General features: G+C 42.4%; 1 protein-coding gene across 6 annotated transcripts in view; it reads right to left on the bottom strand.

Moving 5' to 3' along the window:
- TLE1 (TLE family member 1, transcriptional corepressor) overlaps positions 1–23,070 on the bottom strand; it is a 104,972-nt gene that overhangs the window by 60,626 nt on the left and 21,276 nt on the right. For 3 of the 6 annotated variants that reach the window (XM_010353437.2, XM_030919663.1, XM_030919665.1), the window contains exons 5-6: positions 8,637–8,699; positions 6,851–6,955 (exon numbers count right to left, since the gene is read on the bottom strand). In XM_010353437.2, the coding sequence (XP_010351739.1) occupies positions 6,851–6,955; positions 8,637–8,699 (168 nt within the window). The remainder of the gene's footprint in view (positions 1–6,850; positions 6,956–8,636; positions 8,700–23,070) is intronic. The other 3 variants (XM_010353438.2, XM_030919666.1, XM_030919667.1) reach the window with 1 other exon arrangement.

Raw genomic sequence — 23,070 nt, forward strand, 5'->3', positions numbered from 1 at the left:
AAAAAAAAAAAAAAAACCTTAATAATTTAATTGTAATTTTAAAATTACTAAAAGAGTGTCATTAGATTGTAACACAAAAGATAAATGTTTGCCAGGTGCAGCGGCTCACACCTATAATCCCAGCACTTTGACAGGCCGAGGTGGGCAGATCACCTGAGGTCAGGAGTTCCAGACCAGCCTGGCCAACATGGAGAAATGCCGTCTCTACCAAAAATACAAAATTAGCCAGGCATGGTGGCACATGCCTGTAATCCCAGCTACTCGGGAGGCTGAGGCAGGAGAATCACTTGAACCTGGGAGGCAGAGGCTGCAGTGAGCCGAGATCGTGCCATTGCACTCTAGCCTGGGCAACAAGAGCGAAACTCCGTGTCAAAAAAAAAAAAAAAAAGATAAACGCTTCAGGGGATAGATACCCCATTCTTTATGATGTGCTTATTAAACACTGTATGCCTGCATCAAAACATCTCCTGTACCTCATAAATATATACAGATAGTATGTACCCACAAAAATTAAAATTTTAAAAATACACAACTGTAATTTCTATAATGGGGTACTCTATTTTCTATTCTGAAGCTTTCTTCCTCCTTCTGGAAAAAAGAATAATATATAATGCTTTATTCCAGGGAATCAAGGAAAAATCACAGGAAACTATGTGGGTGTGTTGACAGGCTCAGCAATCACTGCACATGTTTACCTATGTAACAAACCTGCACATCCTGTACATGTATCCCGAAACTTAAAATTAAATTTAAAAATTTTTTTAAAAGGAAAGAAATATGTGGGGAAATTAAAAAGTAAATGCTTCAACACTTTTCTAATAACTACAAAGCATGATGACGATAATCCGGACACTGAGGAAAAGTTCTGCATTTGTCAGGCGCCTAGTTGCGCCCTCAGTAAAAACAGACAAACTTAACCAAAGGAGAAATGGGCTGCAAAGACTTCTTTGCAATATTGCTCTTTCCCTTTGGAAATTTAATAAAAGGGCTAGATTGTTGTAATTTAAGCAAAGAGTACGTCACTAAATACAAGTTAGTAGAGCTAGAAGATCCATGTTTGTTGCAGCTATTTAGTCTTTTCTCGGTAGCAGGCTATGCATTATTCTCCTAGGGAGAATTTGTTTTATAAAGAAACTTACGGCTGGGTTATTGATGGCTTTCCAGGGATTAACCGCATACTCATAAGAATAAGAGGCTAACCTCATCCTCTTAAACTTTACACACTACAATCCCATAGATAGCTGACAGCTATGGCCAAAGGAGAAAAATAATCCAACATTTTACTAATCCTTAAACCAATCATCTCATGCAACAGTGGAGGGCCCTTTAGGTCTACAACTCAATCTCTTAGGGACAGACAGGCTCCTTCTACAAATGTTTTAGGAGTTTGGATTCACAGCCATCCCCTACACGAAAACATCTAGTCAGACATCACAAACTACCCTAGACTTATTTTTAATTTTATACTAAGTTGTTTTAAAATATACAGAATCAGATATTTGCCTATACAGGAGGAACACAGAAATCTGATCAATAAACAGATTCCCATATAAGCCCCATATGCCTTGACCAAGGTTGTGTTCATGAAAAATAAGTCAGACTACATCCAAATAAGTGAGAAAGAAAAATCAGGTTGCCTAAACCCAAATTTCTTTTTCTCTTCTCTCTCTTGTACATAGGTTATATGTAAACAAATCCAAATTTCTTGATCTCCTAAAGTTCTCAGGCATTACCGTGGGAAACTGCTCAAATTGTGTTGTACCCAACTGTCAGCTTTGAGGCCACAAATAGAAACCTGTCATTTTGTGGAAGGGAAGGACAATCCCCACTGGTCATCTGGCCATCTCTTCTAACTCTCTTCCCTCCCAACTTCATCAGAATGATTCCTATAACCTCTCTGTATCAACAATGGCACTGTCTGCCTTCTTCTTCATGTTAGGTAAGGAAGTCAATGATGTCTTCACATTTTTGCTCTCAATTCTGTCTCCATCTGTTCCCCAAACTTAACTTTTTTCTTGTGGTTTTGAACTTCTAAGTTTGTACATCAAAAGCTAAATGGCCGTCCTTTTCCACTATTGTGTCCCTGTCATTCATGCACAACAACTGAATGGCAGGAGCAGAGCATCTGGCTGGGTCCAATCTCAAACACCCACATCCCTGTAACCACTAAAGAAGACAAAGGGGTGAACTGCTGCTTCGCACAACCACCCCCGACCAGGGCTTGACCAACTGGACCTACGGATCTGCTACAAGCACTTAGGAAAACCAGGCAGACAAAACTGCAGTTCAAGGGGTCAGGATCACATGTTCACTGAAGACTGCCAGCCAGGGTCTTATCCCCACAAAAGCAGGGAAGGTAGAGACGGTATTACCATCTACAGATGGGGGACACTGTAGAAGTTAACTGACTATATGAGGTCATAAAGCTAATAAGACGGCAGCTAAGCATCCTCCCCAAGTCCATCTGATCCCAAGGCCCATGCTTTGTCCAAGGCAACACAATGTAAATATTCTTATGTGAATTACCAAAAACATCATGAAATGGAACAACAGGTGGTTAGAAATAAAACATACAACTGTGCCATTGTTTACTATTAATATTTTTTAAAATGTAATTGACTGATTCTTTTTTAACTTTTCAGTTAAAAAAACAACCATCTTTATGGCCAGGTACGGTGGCCCACACCTGTAATCCCAGTACTTTAGGAGGCTGAGGCAGGTGGATCACCTGAGTTCAGGAGTTCAAGACCAGCCTGGCCAACATGGTGAAACCCTGTCTCTAATAAAAATACAAAAATCAGCTGGGTTTGGCGGCGCATGCCTGTAATCCCAGCTACTCGGGAGGCTGAGGCAGAAGAATTGCTTGAACCTGGGAGGCAGAGGTTGCAGTGAGCAGAGATCATGCCACTGCACTCCAGCCTGAGTTACAGAGTAAAACTCTGTCTCCAAAAAAAAACCCCAACCATCTTTAACTCTTCTTTCACATGCCAAAAGAAAGAAAGAAAGAAAGAAAGCAACTATCTTTCTTTAGGAGAAGGGGAAAAACTGATAAGAATAATGGAATCCACTGGGGTTCTGGAAACCACCCCCTTACTGTGGTTTACCGGGTATACATAGGTGTCAAAAATCAAGCTGTGCATTTCACTATATTACAATTAGACATCAACTGAAAAAAACAAATCTATATGTGTACCGATATGTATCTCTCTATATTATCCCTCGATTATCTGTGATGTAAAGAGAACACTAATTATTTGAAATCCCAATCCCAACTGAAATCAATTATTCAGTACCTATCAGAGCAGGTAGAAGAGAGCTTTTAGTTCCAAACTCCCCAAATAATAAAGTGGAGATGTGGTGTTGAAGAGTCTTTCAATCAATTCTCCCTGCATTCAGGCAGCCATTAGCCATTCCACAAATAAGATGTTACAATGTTTAATAACCAATTTGTTTTGACCATTCTTAATAGAAATTTAAAAAAACAAACAAAAATGTTGCTTATGGTGTAACAACGATCATGATCTAAAAACACAAGGTCTCAAATGAGTAAGTTCCCTTCTCACAATGCAACTTGTTTTCTAAGGTCTAAGTGAGCTATGTGTCAAACCAAATAAACCTTGTACAAATTTTGTACACCTTTGCACTATAAATTAGCCTTTTCACTGTGACAAGACTACAACACATTTAATAGCAAAAGAATTGGTAAGAAGTAAAATTCAAAAAGTAGGACCGTAGTTATTATTCTGCCAGTCACCAGATTTGCTGTCAAAGCTGTTTAAAAAAAGGTCTACAGAAATATTTCAATAGTCTCTCCGGTATCAAGTATCTAAGAAGCTTATTTTTCTTAAATACCGATACTCTATGTAAGTTGAAGGCAGGTGCTACGGTGAGAAAGAATTAAAATTCAGTATTTTCTGCCAGACAGGAGAACTACTCTACAATTTCTACGCTGGTGAGAAATGGAGACTCTGCTAATTCACTCAACAAGCACAGACAAAATATAACCTCTCTCTGCCTCCTCAAAGAGCACCCGCAGGCCCAAGACACACCTCGAACTAACCTAGAAGGTGGATGTCCTTGAGAAGATTTACTTTTTCCAGGTTTGATAAAGAGAAATATCTTTAGCCCTGTCAAGCAAGCAGTCAAGCTCCTTGATTGTACCTTAAAGGGAATGAGAATGTTTCGGCTCATTTGCATTTTAAAGGGTACTCTTTCATGATCTTTCACACTTGTAATAGATGTCTAAACCGTTAAATTACTATTTCTTTTCTTAGCCTGAAAGTGGATGCAGACTAAGAGCGTGGCCTCTCCCATTGTTCTTTACCCTAAGTCGGCCCCTGAACAATACTGACAGCTGCTATCAAACCAGGCTGCATTTACTCTGCGCGCAGCTGCTGCTTGTAGGAACAGACAGTCTCCCGGTACCTCCTCCCCTCTGGGGAGACAGGTTGACACACTGCATGTTCAATGAAAGGGTGCAAAGGTCCACTGAATTGTCAACCCAATTTTATGCTACTTCGATTTTCCAGGACGCACACAATTCCTTTCAAGCAAAAATCAAGCATATGCCACAGCATGAAACTTAAGGTGTGGGATAATTATTGATCACTACAAACTTGAAAAGAGCCTTCTGACATAAATTCATATACTAATCCAAAAATTACAATGATAAAAACCACACATGCCAGTATGCCCAAGACACGCAATGGGCGTTAAGTCTCGTTTGCCTTGCGCCTGATTCACCACTTTGGTTTATTGTTGCCAAGGCACCCAGAGCTAACCTGCCTTTATAATAACCTCCACAACATTTTTCCTGGACTAAAGCCATTTGTAAAATTAGAAATTCATTTGCCCTTCGAAAAAGATCTGCTATTTTTATTCTCCGATTCAGCTCAAACTGGGTATTACCTATGAACATCTGGTTAATACGATTTCCTCCTTCCTAAAGTGTAGGTGCGAAGGAGATTCACAAGAGCTGGGCAGCGCCTTTGAGAATGTAAACGTCAGAGTTTTACCATCAAGAAATTATATGTCGAAATTTAGAGTCTATCAGAAAACAAACATGTTCCACAAAGTTTAACTGGGTACTTGAGAACTGCTTTGCATATGTTTTCCTTTAATCAAAACAGGCTTTTCCATCCTCATTCATTTGGGTGAAAAAATTCTGTGCTTGAGTTACAAGTACAATTCACTATTAGTCTTTGCTAATCAAACACAGTACATGCGAAAGTACCAGTGAATATTTGATTTGATCTCTGAAATAAAGCAATTCATTACACAAGAAAAGGGTACAGAAGGCAGCAGACAAATGCAGATGTAATTGTGTTTTTTGTTGAATGTGATTAGAGAGCCCACTAAGTAACAGTCAAAAATGTGATACTGAAGGAGGGGGAAGGCAGTGCCTGGATCTGGGGGGAAGAGGAGGGAGAATTGTTTATGCAGAGCTAAGCTGTCAAGTGTAATAAAGCAGCTTGAATAAAATTTAAGCTGAAAATCCACTGAAGCTCCCCATTTCAGGGAGGAAAAAGCTATTAAAAGGAAATGAAGGTCACCCTCCTAGTTTATTTCACCTAATTGACTGCCAATAGCTTACCACAGACAACCCAACTGCAGATCTGCAATTGAGAAACTGATGAAAGGAGAGTTTTCAAGCTGAGGCTCGTTCTTTAATCCTCCTTGGCTCTTATGTTTTTTCTCCATCTCCAGTTGGGATGTAATTTTAAGCTCTGATGGATTAACTGGTTCCATTGTCTGTGGCCGTCATTGGACTATGGCGCTCTTAATCCGTACAGCAGCATGTCTAATTATCATTACAAAGTGTCTGAGGGAACTATAAAGACCAGCAGGGCATCATCTCACAAGCAATTAACATAAATTGATAAATGAGTGATTTGAATCTGCTCAAGGCACTCACATATGAATAAAATCAGAAAGGATGGTCCCTTGTTTCAGCTCCTTCTTTGGCTTAGTCTGGAAGGGGAAGAACACATGAGAACCGTCCCAGGTCCTGCAGTGGGGGGTGGGGAATGAACTCATGCAGGGGATGGAATGCACGGTTCACCAGATTCATTAATGCAGAGCAAATGACTTGTGATTGACAACCAGTGGCCAGCACGGAGCACTAACTGAACTCAACAGAGGAGAGCAGAACCCCAGTGAAAGGCCAGGGAGCACTAGGGCAATTAACACTTCTTCCACAGCAAGAGAGTGCTCTTTTCATTGGTTTGTCACTTAAAAATTCATGAAAGAGGCACAAGAAAGAACAAGAGCCAACAGTTACGTAGGTTCGAATACCCCAGAAAGCAAAAGGCAAAAAGCAAGGATAACTAAATGAAACGATAATTCCGAGACCCATTTTGACCTCACTGTGATCTCATATTGTAAGACAGAAGTGAGGAAAGTATTTAAAATTCTAACCTAAAGCTTTTACTAGACTAATGAAGCAAGGGTGGTTTAGGTGTCACAGGATGAACTGCATTTATTTTCCCACTTAAAAGTAGATTTAAGGACGGGCAAAGGGGTGCCTGCCCTCGGACCCAGCTACTCAGGAGGCTAAGGCAGGAGGATCACTTGAGTTCCAGGCCAGACTAGACAAAATACCAAGACCCCGGTCTGTTTAAAAAGAATGTTTTTAATTAATAGATTTATTTTTTGTCCCCTCCTAAAATGCTTCTCCTGTCATCTTCCTTACGCTAAGCCCTCTTCCTCCATATACCTTAGCACACCCCAAGTCTCTTCCTCCCACCCTTATCAAATAGGTCGTTAAGCTACACAAATACATACACACACACACACATATATATATATAAAGCCATCAAATTAATAAGAAATGAAAGCTGGTTATACACACTGTAGGAGGTAGACCTGGTAGGCCACGTACCCCGATGATGGCATTCAACTCTGCCATGGTCACCTGTTTGGCACGTTCGACAGCCTGGGCCACCTGTTGTTGATGCTTTGAAAACAAGGAGAAGAAAGGGCATTAGCAACAGCCAAGAACTTCATTGTATATTCTAACAACAAAAAGTCAAATGCTGTGTGCAATGCAGGCTGAAGTAGAGGGGTTTAAACGTGGAATTTCTCAACCACACATTATTTTCACAGAACACAGGGAAAAACTGAGAATGGCAGTGCCCTTTATTTCTAAACAACACCAGTCACTACTTCTGGCTGTAAATTTTGGCTTGGAATGGTAAAAACAAAAAAGGACATAAAGAATGATAATATAGGACCTTAAAAAATAAATAGAACAGAATTTGGAAGATCGTCCTTATTCACAGAAGAGGTTCACCATGATAAGTTTGGCCTTAAGTTTACAGCAATTTTAAAATATTCGTTTTACAGCCGGGCGCAGTGGCTCATGCCTGTAATCCCAGCACTTTGGGAGGCCAAGACGGGGTGAGCCCAGGAGTTCAAGACCAGCGTGGGCAACATGGTGAAACCTCTATTTTTAAAATAAATAAATAAAATACCCATTTTAATACCTAAAACTTTAACATTAAATCTGTTGATCACTTGTCTGATCAATCAACCTTGACACCCCCAGTCATTTTCGGAAACTCCTGGAATTCCTCTCATTCTTTTACAGCCTTTTGATTCTTTACCCTCCACAAGGCAAAGGAAGGACTCCAGCCTCAGTTCAGAGATGGAAACTCACCCCACACCTCCCAACTCCAACCACAAATAAAAACAAAGCCATACATTTACTTTGGGAGGCATGAGAATGTAACATAGAGCCCTGGATCACTGAAGTCTAATAACTACTAATACATTCAAACGGCAGACAAAGCTACTATCATATCAGACAGACAAAGGTTAAACTGGAAGAGGCTGTTACAACAATAACGAGATGGTGACCATCCAGCACGGAGCAACAGATGCCAACCAGGATACCCAGTATTCCAACTCCCGGGCCAATAAGCTTTCCACCCTGTGTGAAGACGCATTCATCCCGTGCACACTTAGAACACATTACAGCATTTACTAGCTTATATCCAAAAGGAAGGTAAACTCTTCAAGGCAAAGCTAAAATACAATAGTCTTGAGTCAATTTCATAGATTACTCATATAAAGAGATTTCCCCCCTCAAAGAATGTTAAGATTAAACTTCTATGACTTTGTAACTAAACAAAATAGCTTACACATGAATATGACTCAGTAAGTTAATGTATTTTGGACTATTATCATCTGCCCCTTCAAGGACAGTATTAAGACAACTGCCTTGATACGTAAGTACAAAAGAACTACCTGCTTCCCTAGTAAAGTCTACCTTGATGGAACCATTTTTAAAAGTCAGTATGAGAACAGCTTTCTATTTAAAAGATAAAAAGGACACCTGAATTTTCAGTAGCTCTCAAGCTTATGCTACTTAAAGAAAGCAAAACTGTACATTGGATAGTCATTTTGCAGTTTTCCAGAGGAAAAAAAAAATTAATTTAGAGGTTGAGCTATTGTCACCATTTCCACAGTGTGCCCTCAGATGTGCTGGATAGACTAGCAGGGGGTTTACACACTTCAGCTGTAACAGATGTTCTTCACACTTGTTCCTTGTGATAAAATTAACATCTTAAAACTAGCTAATTTGCAAACAGAGAAGCAACATAATTGCACTTTAACAGCTGAACAGTTTTACTTACTTCCTGAGACAGAAATGGGATGACTTGTGCACAAATCGTATTCAATCTCTTGGCGATTTCAGTCTATAAAGACAAAGCCATACAAATATTTAGAATACTTCACAAGCAGTTTAGAAAGGTAAAACTTCATACCTCTAACACTTTAGTCCTCCTCTCCCTCGCTCTGGAAAGGCGCATAAAAAGGTTTCCCCAGGTTATGTTACTAATACTTATCTTGAGATAAACAGTAGATATTAATCCCACTTGCAAAGTAAGCCACAACTGCACACTTTATTGGTCACATAATAAGAGATAATGAGTAGTTTAATTTAATTGGAAAATCTAGGCGGTTTAAGGCTACATGATCATTTAATATGGTGACTATATACATATATATATATATACATTTTTTTTTTTTTTTTTTTTTTTTTGAGACAGAGTCTCACTCTGTCGCCCAGGCTGGAATGCAGTGGTGTGATCTCGGCTCAATGCAAGCTCCGCCTCCTGGGTTACGCCATTCTCCTGCCTCAGCCTCCCAAGTAGCTGGGACTACAGGCGTCCACCACCACACTTGGCTAATTTTTTTTTTTTTTTTTTTTTGTATTTTTAGTAGAGACCGGGTTTCACCATGTTAGCCAGGATGGTCTTGATCTCCTGACCTCATGATCTGCCTGCCTCGGCCTCCCAACGTGCTGGGATTACAGGCGGGAGCCACTGAGCCTAGCCAAGTGTACTTTTTCAGTGATGGCACACCATGACACGTTTATGTCATTACTGCAAGTTCATTCAAGCTGGTGTCAGGAGCCACTGCAGCCACAGCACTGTCAAAGCAGTCCAGCTTTCAAAGACAAGGCCTAAGGTGACAGAGTAGAAGAAAGACCTGCTGACCTCTTTGCCACTTGTCCCAGCTCATGTACAACTGAAACAGGATTTTATTGTTCATAGGCTTCCCTAAATCTCAAACTTTCAACAAACCAAGAAAACATGACTAAAAACATTCCATTCTAGAGGGTGATGGTCAAGTCATGATATCCTGGGTATTCTGAAAGTTTCACCACAGTTCAATATCAAACTCAAAGGCTTCACCGACAGGGCCCAGGGGTCAGCTAAACAAAAAGGTGTCCTCAGTGTCTACAGCACGGTCTGTTTTAAAGAAGGCAGGAAAGGCCGGGTGCGGTGGCTCATGCCTGTAATCACAGCACTTTCAAAGGCCAAGGCAGGTGGATTACAAGGTCAGGAGTTCAAGACCAGCCTGGCCAAGACGGTGAAACCCCATCTCTACTAAAAATTAGCCGGGCACGATGGTGGGCACCTGTAATCCCAGCTACTCGGGAGGCTGCGGCAGAGAACTGCTTGAACCCAGGAGGTGCAGGCTGCAGTGAGCTGAGATCACGCCACTGCACTCCAGCTTGTGTGAGAGTGAGACTCCATCTCAAAAAATATAAAAAGTAAAGAAGGCTGGAAAAACCTTTGCTCTGCTCCACATCCACAGCAGTCCCTCTGCTACAAGGGACAAAAACTGACAAGAGAGGCAACAGAGGGTACTCTACTTCTAGCCCAGGGGAGGATCCACCTGCAGCACCTCCAACACCCTACAGCAATGCAAAGCAGTTCTGCTTTCCTCTATCTGGGAAGAACCAGTTCTGCTTTTTTAAAAAAGAAAAAAAAAAAAAGGTCATCTGTAAAGAGGCCCATCCTTGACCTTATTTATTTCATCATTTTGTCAATGCTTACTAAATGCCACCTATATTACTGAATTAAGCAATGAAAAGGATCACAAGAAAAAAATTTAAAAGCACACAGTCCATGACCTTGAGAAATAGAGAATGGAAAAAGACAAAGTAGAAACCCCAGGAACGAAGTTGAGCCTGCAGTGAGCTGAGATCGTGCCACTGTACTCCAGCCCAGGCGACAGAGCAAGACCCTGTCTCAAAAAAAAAAAAAAAAAAAAAAAAAAAAAAAGGAAACAAAATCCCAGGAACTTTACAATCAAGCATATAAAAAACAGTAGCCTTGTATCTTCTAAGATTATTTGAATTAACTAAACAAAGTCTTTGGTTTTATAAGATTGGATTGAGGCTGACCCAACCCAATTCTACCTGACCACCAATGAGACAAGGTTACAGACAGACCATGCCTTGGACAAAATGTACTAGAAGGGGAAATGACTGGTAAAGAGAGGAAGCCCATGCATGACCTTGCTTTAGACAGCGAGGCAGATATATGCAAAAAGGGTGCAGCTGTACCAGGTACAAAAACAGAACTGCGTCAGCCCCACCCAGTTCATTTGATTACAGCCACCCACTCAAGCTACCTCAAGGTCATGGCTCTCCTCGAAAGCATGGGCAAGGCTTTCCTCTCCTTTGCAATAGGGTTCTGCACTATCTATTTGAGTGCATGTAAAGGAGTAGAGATGCCTTTGGTGGGTATCCTACTTAGGTCCTTGCTCCCAACTCCCTACCTACCACATATTCCTGCAACATTCTGTACATTCCCCTTCTTGGAAATTCACACTTAAGGTTTCCAATTTTTAAAATGATATATGCTCACTTTGAACTCATATACATGCACACAGATGTATATACAGAAATATAAAAGAAAGTCCAAATAACCCTGAGTCCATCATCCAAGGATAAGCATGGGTAACATATTGATGATTTTAGGGTACCATCATTCCAGGTTCTCACTTATGTGCACAGAAACCCACAGTAAGAGAGACACATTTTAATACCAAGGGGTTTCCGTTATATACCCTGCCTTTCTAAAATTTGTTACTCAAACATGTGTCATGGACACCATCCCAGTCAATATAGATTAACAAGTACCTTGAAATATTCCACCATATAAGCATAAAGATGTTTAAGTACTATTGACACCAGGGAATATTTATGTTTCATTTAATTTTGCACAATTAATAACTCTGCGTCAAATAACCCTCCACACAGATCTCTAAAAGGAATCCCTAGATGTGAACTGCTGGGTCAAAGTGTATGCATATTTTAAGTTGCAATGCATGCTGCCAAACTGCCCAGCAGAAAAGCTGTACCAGGCCGGGCGCGGTGGCTCATGCCTGTAATCCCAGCACTTTTGGAGGCCGAGATGGGTGGAGGTCGAGACAAGGTCAGGAGATCGAGACCATCCTGGCTAACACGGTGAAACCCTGTCTCTACTAAAAATACAAAAAAATTAGCCGGGCTTGGTGGCGGGCACCTGTAGTCCCAGCTACTCAGGAGGCTGAGGCAGGAGAATGGTGTGAACCCAGGAGGCGGAGCTTGCAGTGAGCCGAGATCGCGCCACTGCACTCCAGTCTGGGAGTCACAGAGAGACTCCGTCTCAAAAAAAAAAAAAAGAAAAGCTGTACCAATTATTGCAAGTTTAGGAGGGTGCCTGCTTTCCCACCCAGTGTCAATATTGGGTTTTGTTGACCTTTCTTTAATCTTCATCCATCTAATGTATTAAAAAATGACCTCATTTTTATTTGCGTTACTTGAATTCTTCCTCTAGTTAAACATCTTTTCACGTATTTATTGGTCCACTCTATGTTTCCCTTCTCCATTCTTCCGTTGTTGTTTTAATCATTTTTGTCTTTTGGTGGTGCTTCCTTGCATGAGACAAATATTAACCCTTTATCAGAGTTTGCTCAGCTTGCCACTTGTCTTTCAACTTTGCTTAATATGAATGTTTTGCTGTACAGAACTTTAAGTTACCAAACGAAAGCATTTTCTTCCTATGCTCCTGGCCTTTAGATAAAGATTAGAACACACCAATATCATAAAAGCCATTCTTACTTTTCTTCTAGTGTGCTATGGCTGCATTTTTATACTTAACTATTTGATTTAGCTGGAATTTATTTTGGTTTAAGAAAAGGTGCCCTCATCTTTATGATAACAACTATGTGTTACTACCTAGAATGGCATCAAAGTAGACTTGAACATGGTCGGAGGACAGTTAAGATCGAGTCTGAATGAAATGAACTTGTAAACCTTTAATAATATTAAAGTTATCAAAAATAAAATAAAGAAAAGAAATACATACGAAAGCAAAGGCAATGATACAGTGGTCTCTCGCTGTCAGTGGGGGATTGGTTCAGAATCCTCCATGGAAACCAAAATTTAAGGATGCTCAAGTCCTTTATATAAAATGGTATAGTATTTGCATATAAGTTATGCACATCTATCCATACACTTTATATCATCTCCAGATTACTTACCTCAATACAATGTAAATCCTAGGTAAATGGTTATTGTATTATTTAGGAAAAGACAAGAAAAAAGCCTGTACGTGTTCACTACAGACTCAATTTTTTTTTTTTTTTTTTTTTTTTTTTTTGAGACAGAGTCTCGCTCTGTCGCCTAGGCTGGAGTGCAGTGGCAAGATCTCGGCTCATTGCAACCTCCACCTCCTGGGTTCTAAGGAACTCTCCTGCCTCAGCCTCCCAAGTAGCTGGAATTACAGGCACATGCCACCACACCCGGCTAATTTTTTGTATTTTTAGTAAAGACGAGGTTTCACCATGTTGAGCAGGCTGATTTTAAACTCCTGATCTCAAGTGATTCACCTGCCTTGGCCTCCCAAAGTGCTAGGATTTATAATCCTAGCATGAGCCACTGTGCCCGGCCGATGCAATGTTTTAAAAAAAAAATATTTTCAAACCATGGTTAGTTGAATTCACAGATGCGGAACCCACAGATACAAAGGGCCAACTGTACTATGTAAGTTGGGTTAGACTGGATAAGCCTGAAACAGGAGGAAGAAAAGTTAGAAATCAAAGCTCAACCTGATGAAAAACATCAAAAGCTATATCATATGTTCTGGAAATTCTACATAAATGTTCTGGAGAAGCAGCAAATAGGAGCAATAAAGGAGAGTGTTACAAGACTTCCCCTCGGTCTGCCAGGTCTCTAAACCCTGATCTTAAAACTATCCTGACGAGCCAGCTTGACTTTTGAGTCAGAAAATCTAAATCCAAGTCTTGGACTGTTCTACTAACAAGCTGGTTTACCCCAGAAAATGCGCTGATGTCCTCTGAAATACCCTGGCTCCTCCACCTGCACAACCTACCTCCTGGCAGGTGAGGGTACAGAGCTTACCTGACAATGCTCTGTGAGTCCTAAAACATCACTAGCTCCCCAAGAGGCTTCATGAACATCTTCCCTTCAAATATTCTGGACTGCAGCAGCATAAAAACTGGCAATAATTCTTGGTATTATCTCTTGCTTCAACAAAAGAATATTCTGATAAGATTCTTAATTTAGCACAAATTAACAAGTCTCGTAGTGACTTTATTTTAATGTATTTCCTTATTTATTTATTTTAGATGGAGTCTTGCTCTGTCAGCAGGCTGGAGTGCAGTGGAGCCATCTCGGCTCACTGAAACCCCTGGTTCAAGCAATTCTCCTGCCTCAGCCTCCCAAGTAGCTGGGATGACAGGCACGTGCCACCACGTCCAGATAATTTTTCTGTTTTTAGTAGAGATGGCGTTTCACCATGTTGGCCAGGATGCTCTCCATCTCCCGACCTTGTGATCCGCCCGCCTCAGCCTCCCAAAGTGGTGAGATTACAGGCGTGAGCCACTGCGCCCGGCCTCTCATGACTCCTACCCGTGCTTCTATTACTGATCGGAGTGTGCTGGCAGATTAACCCGGGTATTTGACCATGCTGCTTTCCACCTCTTGCAAAGGCTAGACAGCTCCAGTGAAAAACTGAGGGCTAACTGTATTTCCTACCTAGAAATCATTTTCCTATCCAATGATGAAGACTTATTTGGTACCTGCTAAGTCATAATGCTTATAAACTTTCCCTGTGCCTAGATTTTTGATACTGTATAAGGCAACAACAATAAATCTGCATTCAAGAGCTATCCACAAACCAAATCTGTATGAAACCCTCCACCCAGAAATGTAAGCAGCAGGATGAAGGCTCCAGCAACAAGCCTTTCTTCATGGATGGCCACCGCCTGCTGACACAGCAGGAAGCAGGAGTCCAAATTACCTGTCTACAACAGTCTTTCATTCTCCTTACCTATGCCAGCTCTCCTCACTGATTTGCATATGGTAATACATTTAGCCCTCAGCATCCAAAAATTGGTTTTTAGATGATGGCAATCTACTTGGCAAACTACTACGTAAGGTGTTCTATATTAAGTCACTTAAACCACTGGGTCCCACCCAGGTGTCTTACTTAAAAGGATTACCACCAATCTACTTCAGAGTTTCATCAAAATTGAGTGAGCTGATGAGCTGGTATGTAAGCTTAGGTATACTATTCCACAGTGCTATACAAACATGAGAGCTCTTCCCAATCCTTCAAGGTCCGCCTCAAATTCACTGAGAAGCTGCCTTTCCCCCATAACACCAATAAACACACTCTTCTCTAGGTCCTTCAAGATCCTCCACAGCACTTACTGTCATTTGGTAAACTAAACCTATGTGCTTAAAAATCACCATGTCATACAAAGAAAGCTTCCATACAGTTTCTTAACCGCTTTCTACATAAAAGCCTTCTCAACACAACAAGATGGGAAGCATTAGGAGAACACGACTCCTACTAAATACTGTGACACATTTCTTTGCTGTACCTCCCCTACTAAAACTGATGTGAGGGTACATACTTAACATACTTTCAGAGTCATGCCTCAGTGAACTAAAACTTAAATCTCCATGCACCCCTAAATTCAATGGCCAAGGTGCACCCACATAAACCATTACTAAACAGTGCTAGAGAAAGGCTGTTCACAAAAAAATAAAAACAAAATCATGTGTTGGTAAGTATACAATTCATGTACATGTACGGTTTTATTTTTTTATTTTATTTTATGAGACGGAGTCTCTCTCTGTCGCCCAGGCTGGAGTGCAGTGGCGCGATCTCGGCTGACTGCAAGCTCCGCCTCCCGAGTTCACGCCATTCTCCTGCCTCAGCCCCCGGAGTCGCTGGGACTACAGGCGCCCGCCACCGCGTCCGGCTAATTTTTTTGTATTTTTAGTAGAGACGGGGTTTCACCGTGTTAGCCAGGATGGTCTCTATCTCGTGACCTCGTGATCCGCCCATCTCGGCCTCCCAAAGTGCTGGGATTACAGGCGTGAGCCACCTCGCCCGGCCTTTTTTTTTTTTTTTTTGAGACGGAGTTTCGCTCTTGTTGCCCAGGCTGGAGTGCTGGGAGTGCAACGGCGCGATCTTGGCTCTCCACAACCTCCGCCTCCCGGGTTCAAGGGATTTTCCTGCCTCAGCCTCACGAGTAGCTGGGATTACAGGCGTGTGCCACCATGCCCGGTTAATTTTGTATTTTTAGTAGAGACGGGGTTTCTGCATGTTAGTCAGGCTGGTCTCAAACTCCCGACCTCAGGTGATCCGCCCGCCTCGGCCTCCCAAAGTGCTGGGATTACAGGCGTGAACCACCATGCCCAGCTACAATGTATGTTTTAACTGAGCTGAAATATGGCCAAGGACCTCAGAGACCAGCAATCAATCAAACGCTAGTGTATTCTGCAAGACTTTTAAATTCAATATATGGCCGAGCACGGTGGCTCACGCCTGTAATCCCAGCACTTTGGGAGGCCAAGGCAGGTGGATCAGGAGGTCAGGAGGTCGAGACCATCCTGGCTAACACGGTGAAACCCCACCTCTACTAAAAATACAAAAAAAAAAAATTATCCTGGCGTGGTGGCATACGCTTGTAGTCCCAACTACTCGGAAGGCTGAGACAGGAGAATTGGTTGAACCCGGGAGGCCGAGGTTGCAGTGAGCTGAGATGGCGCCACTGCACTCCAGCCTGGCAGAGTGAGATTTGGTCTCAAAAATAAAATTAATTAATTAATTAATTAATTCAAGATATGGTCTTCTAAGTAGCTTAACTTAAGAGTTTAGGATTCTATAATTCCTTAAAGTCTCACCACCTTTTCCTACTTCTCACACTTTGTCTAATTGCAATGCGGAAGAGCCCCACTCCTCGGCACCCGGAAGAGCCCACTCCTCAGCACCTGCACACTTCCCCACTACACATACAGTAGTGCAGCATAATGAGTGCTGTTTGTAGCTCAAAACAGGGCGAGGACTGCTTAAGAGTAATTGCCCATGGGCCTCAAAGCAATCCAATGGCACCTTGCCCAAAGTCAGCTTAGGGAGGGGAAACTCCACCAGCATTAAATTGCAAATTGATGGATCATAAAAAATGGTGCTTATGCTGAGGGCTGGCAAACTGATCTTCTGGTTTCTTTGAATCAAGCGGGAAGCCAAGATAAAAACACAGTGGAGTGTTGGTAAGAAGTGTCTGGCAACAGATACATGGGCAAGAACATGAAAACAAAGCACACAAAGGAAATAAACAGATAACCTCTAAATCCCTTCTGACTAGAAGTTTCTGAGTCTGTGAAACTGACAACCTTAAATCCAAAAAAAAAAAAAAAAGTACACAGAAACCTCACCGGCAAACAAACAAAAATGTAAATTTTGTTGTAAGTAAGGTAGGTCATTCAGAAACGGGTAAGGCACTTTTTAAAAAATTAACGAAATTCAATGATGATGCATCCTCAGGGAAACTGGAACAATCGTACGTTACTGATGACATTAAATTGGTAGCGCTGTCTTGGAAAGCAACTGGGCAATGTGTTTCAAGAGCATGAAATTATTCAAACCCTTTGGTAAGGCTTCCCACAGCTAAGAATTTATCCTAAGGAAATAGTTCAAATGAAAAGCATTCCATGCATGAAGCTGTTCACTGCAGCACTAGTTTCAAAGGGAAAAGAGAAAAAGCCAGGTAAAGATGTAACAGCAATTCAACACATCACAACCATCTGCCCAGTTTTTGAGAAAGTTAACATTTGCCCTCCTAATAAATCAGTTGTCTAATACTAAGAGAACAGTTAAATACACTACACACAACCCACAGGCATGGCGAGCAGCCATTAAAGTCATATTTATGATAATGATGCTAAAATGACCAAGACATTCACTAGATGACACAGGAGGGGAAGAAACAAAGACACAGTGTTAGTATGCCTGTTTTTTTTGTTGTTTTTTTTTTTTTTTAAGGGCCAGGCGCTGAGGCTCTTAAAAAAAGGCTCACACCTGTAATCCTAACACTTTGGGGGGCAAAGGTGGGCAGATCACCTGAGGTCAGGAGTTTCAGACCATCCTGATCAATATGGTGAAACCCTGTCTCTACTAAAAATACAAAAAAATTAGCCGGGCGTGGTGGTACATACCTGTAATCCCAGCTACTCGAGGAGCTGAGGTGGGAGAATAGCTTGAACCCAGGAGCTGGAGGTTGCCATGAGCGGAGATCGAGATCGCAACATCACACTCCAGCTTGGGCAACAAAAGTGAAACTTCGTAACAACAACAACAACAACAAAATTAGGAATGTGGCCAAGCACCTTAAGTTGATATCCAAAATTAAAAGAGTAATTATGCTGAGGTGGTAGGGTTTTTAGTGACCTTTTTTTCCTCCCTCTAGTGACTTTGAAATCATTGCTCTTGACTTACTGTTCAAACGTTTGTTGTTGTTGTTTTGAGTCAGGGTCTAACCCTGTTGCCCAGGCTGGAGTGCAGTGGCATGATCTCAGCTCACTGCAACCTCCGCCTCATGGGCTTAAGCGGTTCTCATGCCTCAGCTTCCCGAGCAGCTGGGACTACAGGTGTGCACCACCACATGCAGCTAATTTTTACATTTTTAGTAGATGGGGGTTCACCATATTGGCCAGGCTGGTCTGGAACTCCTGACCTCAAATTAACCACACACCTCGGCCCCCCAAAGTGCTGGGATTACAGGCACAACAAGCCACTGCACCCGGCCAACTTACTGTTTACATTTATTACATCAGGAAGAGAGATAAGGACCGCCAGGCCCACCACGTTTGCAATCAACAGTGGCCCTGAGACACAACAATGCTGGCAAACCTGGAACCATTTGGGTACCCAGCCCTCTTACAATCCTCAGATCACACGTGGGGAAACAGAGGTCCTAAAGGAAATGATTTGTCCAAGATCATAAAGCAAGATTAGAAGCCACATATTCCCTGCCTAGTTCTCTTTTTTTTTTTTTTTTTTTGAGACGGAGTCTCACCTCTGTCGCCAGGCACAGAAGTTGGGAAGTGGGAGATACTCACGACAAGAAAGAGCTGATGAACTCAGCCCTGTCTGCGAAGCAATGCAGCTGCTGAAAAGCCATACAGTCCAAACAGGGCTGCAGCAGCACAAGGCCAAGTCGGCATGATCCCTCAGCCAACAAAGGGACTACAGAAAGTGCCTCTCATCTGTCAATGACAGGGTCACCGTGCCCTTGCTACCCTAGCAGAGGTCTCTGCACAGAATAGACAGTTTATAAGGGACCTCAATTATAAATTGCAAACCTTAAGTAAATGAGTTGTAGCCAAACTCCACTTTAATATTCTCCTCCACAGGCAGAAAGAATGATCCATCAACCCTAACATCAGACCATCTGGCCCACCAGCAGAACAAAATCCACAAACACATCTCTAGTTCCCGAAGATGACATCTTATTTTTATACCTAAAGAAAATGAGGAGCCAGGCATGGTGGCTCATGCCGATAATCCCACCATTTTGGGCGGGATGGATCACTTGAGGCCAGGAGTTTGAGACCAAACTGGGCAACACAGCAAGACAGTACCTCCACAAAAGAAAAAAAAAAAAATTTAATTAGGGATGCATGCATAAAAACTGTGTACCAAAAATGATACACACAAAACACAGCAAATAATCTTCCAATACTCCTTTTCCCTTCATAGGAGAGGAAGAGTTCCTTTGCCAAGAGACCTCCTTCAGGATATCTGCTACTCAAGAGTCAAGATTTCTCCCATCACAGTGTCTTGCTCACCAATAGCTCATGAAAAGGTAAATTCATCTTTAAATCTAATATGTCTGAGTAGCTTTTGTTTAAAATGTAATTACGCCGATAAAATGACTAATCACATTTTTGGGAAATCCAAATTTTAAAAATGTGGGGAGGTCGGGCACAGTGGCTCGCGCCTACAATCCCAGAACATTTGGGTGGCCGAGGCAGGAGGATCCCTTGAGCCCAGGTGTTTGAGACCAGCCTGGGCAACATAGGGAAACTCAGTCTCTCTTTTAATAAAAAAAAAAAAAAGGTGAGGTACCTTTAAGTTGACCTTATAATGGTTAGTGAGGCTATCAGTGGTTCTCAAACTCCAGTGTACACTAGGATGGCCTTGTGCTTGTTAATACACAGATGATTAGGCCCACCTGCAGAGCTCCTGTTGGAGTCTAGGCCTGAGAATATTCATTTCTAACAAGTTCCCAGGTAATCCTGAGGCTCTTGGACTGGAGAACACACTTTGAGAAGCACTGCCATCTATTTCAGCAGCATCTACTGCTTAGCACCTGCCAGGTGCTCTGACGCCCACTCTCTAATCTTCATGTGGTCACCAAGTGCCCCAGGAGAATAGACTAAAAGGTTAAAATAACTTGCCTAAGGTCAGACGGAGACAGTGGAGAGGAGAGGTCAGGCCTGCCTCTCTCCAGAGCCTTGCAGCAACATGAGGGCTGCCCTCTCACACATTTTTACAAAACACTGAGGCAAGAACAGAAACCGGGGGTGTAGGAACACATTTGCCTTCTGTGGAAAACCTCGCACAATATTCATTTAAGTTATTCCACCCATGGCAATGTATCTCGCCCCTTCTTCAAGCCTGTGATTAAAACAAAACAAAGAGTACCAGACGACAGAAACCCTTTAGTGGCTCAACTAATCAGAACACAAGTCACCAATTACCGGCAGATAATAACGTTTATGTTCCATCTCCCCCTCACTTGGCAGCTCCTGCAACATTCTAAATCTGAGCTCTCTCCAACTGGGTCCAGATACTATCCTTTCACTCCCCATCTTTCACACTCGCAGCTTCTCTGAAAACAAGGAGGGGTTAAAAGAAAGGAAGGAAGGGGGGGAAAAAAACCATGCTGAAGGCTGCTCGGCAGAGATAGCAACACTAATTGCTCCCATTCTCTAGCTCCTGGTGAGGCAGATTGCAGGGGCCTGCATCTCCGGAGAAAGCTCTCCTATCTTCGCAGCAGCTCTCAGCAGAGCAACTCAAGTGCCCTTAATTGTTTATGTTCTTAATGCAGAGCCTCTTGAATGCATTCATTTTTAATAGCAGGCTTGAGTGTGGGGCCCATCAAAGAATGACAAAGCAACTCTATTCATTGGTTCTCCTTCCTGCAATGATGGTCTTTTGATTTATTTGCAAATGACAAGCTTGCCAGGCCCCACTTGAGGACTGCCCTCATTTTTTTTTTTTTTTAAGAATTCAGTTGCATTTTCCAAGATGAAGTTGAGTCTGCAATGCTGTTTGTGTAAATTTTTCCCCCTTCAGTTCCTTCTAATTAATGACTTAAATGTTTTGACCCAACTGTTGCCAAGCAGAGCATTTGGGCTTTAATTTGTCATTTCGGTAAAGATGCATCTTTGACAAAAGCATCACAGCTGTTTTAGTTCCTAAATAGCACATTTCCATTATTCAGAAACCCTTGTTATGGAGTTCAGAAAGGGTCTGTTCACAGGAAATTGTATTGACTTGTCCCAGGACAGAAAAAGGACAGCTTCTGGTGGCCTTAAAGGAAAATGCACTCTGTGGTGGAGAAAGAAATCTTTCTCCAAACTCTGCAGAGTGAATCACAGATCATCACCGTGAAGTCATCACCTACTCTCCTGTGGAAAGAAAACAAGCCTCTCCCTGGGCCACACCCCAAGCAAGCCTGTACCTTTAACTCTCTTCACAGATCTTAGTCATTAGAGAGCTCATAAGAAATGAGATAATACCATACAATAGCAGGATTAGTGGGAGGAAAAGCAGACTACATCATCATCATCATCATTGGATGAAGGTTAAAATTACAATTGTGAAACGAAAATATGCCTGTATAGCCAGGCACGGTGGCTCACTCCTGTAAGCCCAGCACTCTGGGAGGCCAAGGCAGGCGGATCACGAGGTCAGGAGTTTGAGACCAGCTTGACTAACGTGGTGAAACCCCGTCTCTACTAAAAATACAAAAATTAGCCAGGCGTGGTGCTGCACACCCGTAATCCCAGCTACTCAGGAGGCTGAGGCAGGAGAATCGCTTGAACCCGGGAGGTGGAGGTTGCAATGAGCCGAGATCACGCCACTGCACTCCAGCCTGGGCGACACAGCGAGACTGGTCTCAAAAAATAAATAAATAAATAATAAAATAAAATATGCCTGTGTAAATAAAGACAAAGGCCTGAAGCACTGCTCACATCTGTCAGAGCAAGGCAGGAAGATCGCTGGAGACCAGGAGTTCAAAACCAGCCTGGGCAACGTAGTAAGACCTCATTTCTACACAAAAATTTAAAAAATTAGCTGGGTGTGGTGGTGTGGCCTATAGTCCTAGCTACTGGGGATGCTTAGGCAAAGGATCACTTGTTCAGAGTAATCCTTAGTTCAGAGTTTGGAGTTATGATTAAGCCACTGCACTCCAGCCTGGGAAACAGAGTGAGATAAAAATATGCAAAAATCAGCTAGGCACAGTGGCTCACACCTGTAATTCCTGCACTTTGGGAGGCTGAGGCAGGCAGATCACTTGCGGTCAGAAGGAGACCACCCTGGCCAACATGGCTAAAAATACAAAAATCAGCTGGGTGTAGTGGTGCACACCAGAAATCCCAGCTACTCAGAAGGCTGAGGTACAAGAATGGCTTGAAGCCGGGAGGCAGAAGTTGCAGTGAGCCAAGAGATCACTCCAGCTTGGGTGACAGAGAGAGACTGTCTCAAAAAAAAAAAAAAGCAAAAATCAAGTTACCTCTGAATGTTTCCCTAACACATTGAAATCTTCAGCCAATCTAGATGGTAGAAAAGGAACTTTGTACACAAGGTTTCCATGGGCCATGGCTACAGCTGAATAACACACATACATGAATAACGGCTGCCACTCTACTTCCTGAGCAACTTCTTAGGGAAAGCAGCTCTCTGCAAGGAGGTCTAGGCCCCCAATCCACATAATAGCTCCAAGTTTGATATATGTATCAAAGCTATTCCTGGCCCCTCAAACTCAGTGCCGAAACTTCAGCTGGAAACTCTCAGCCCCTAAGCTGTATTCCTGCTCCCCCAAGCTGAGCTGCTGGGGAGAGGTGGTCCTTTGGGAAGGAAGATAAGGTTGCTGCCTTCCCAGATGGAACCTGAAATTATGTTTTTAATCAATATCACATGCCAAAAAACCTGCAGTGCTCCACAACTTACTCTCAAAGTAGCGAGGATACTCAGACCAGGCATGGTGGCTTCACACCTGTAACCCCAGCATTTTGGGAGGCCGAGGTGGGTGGATTGCCTGAGGCCAGGAATTTGAGAACAGCCTAGCCAACATGGTGAAACCCTGTCTCTACTAAAACTACAAAAATTAGCCGGGCGTGGTGGCACATGCCTATAATCCCAGCTACATCAGGAGGCTGAGGCACAAGAATTGCTTGAA

The sequence above is a fragment of the Rhinopithecus roxellana genome, chromosome 16 (assembly GCF_007565055.1).
Source record: "Rhinopithecus roxellana isolate Shanxi Qingling chromosome 16, ASM756505v1, whole genome shotgun sequence".
Taxonomy (NCBI): Eukaryota; Metazoa; Chordata; class Mammalia; order Primates; family Cercopithecidae; genus Rhinopithecus; species Rhinopithecus roxellana.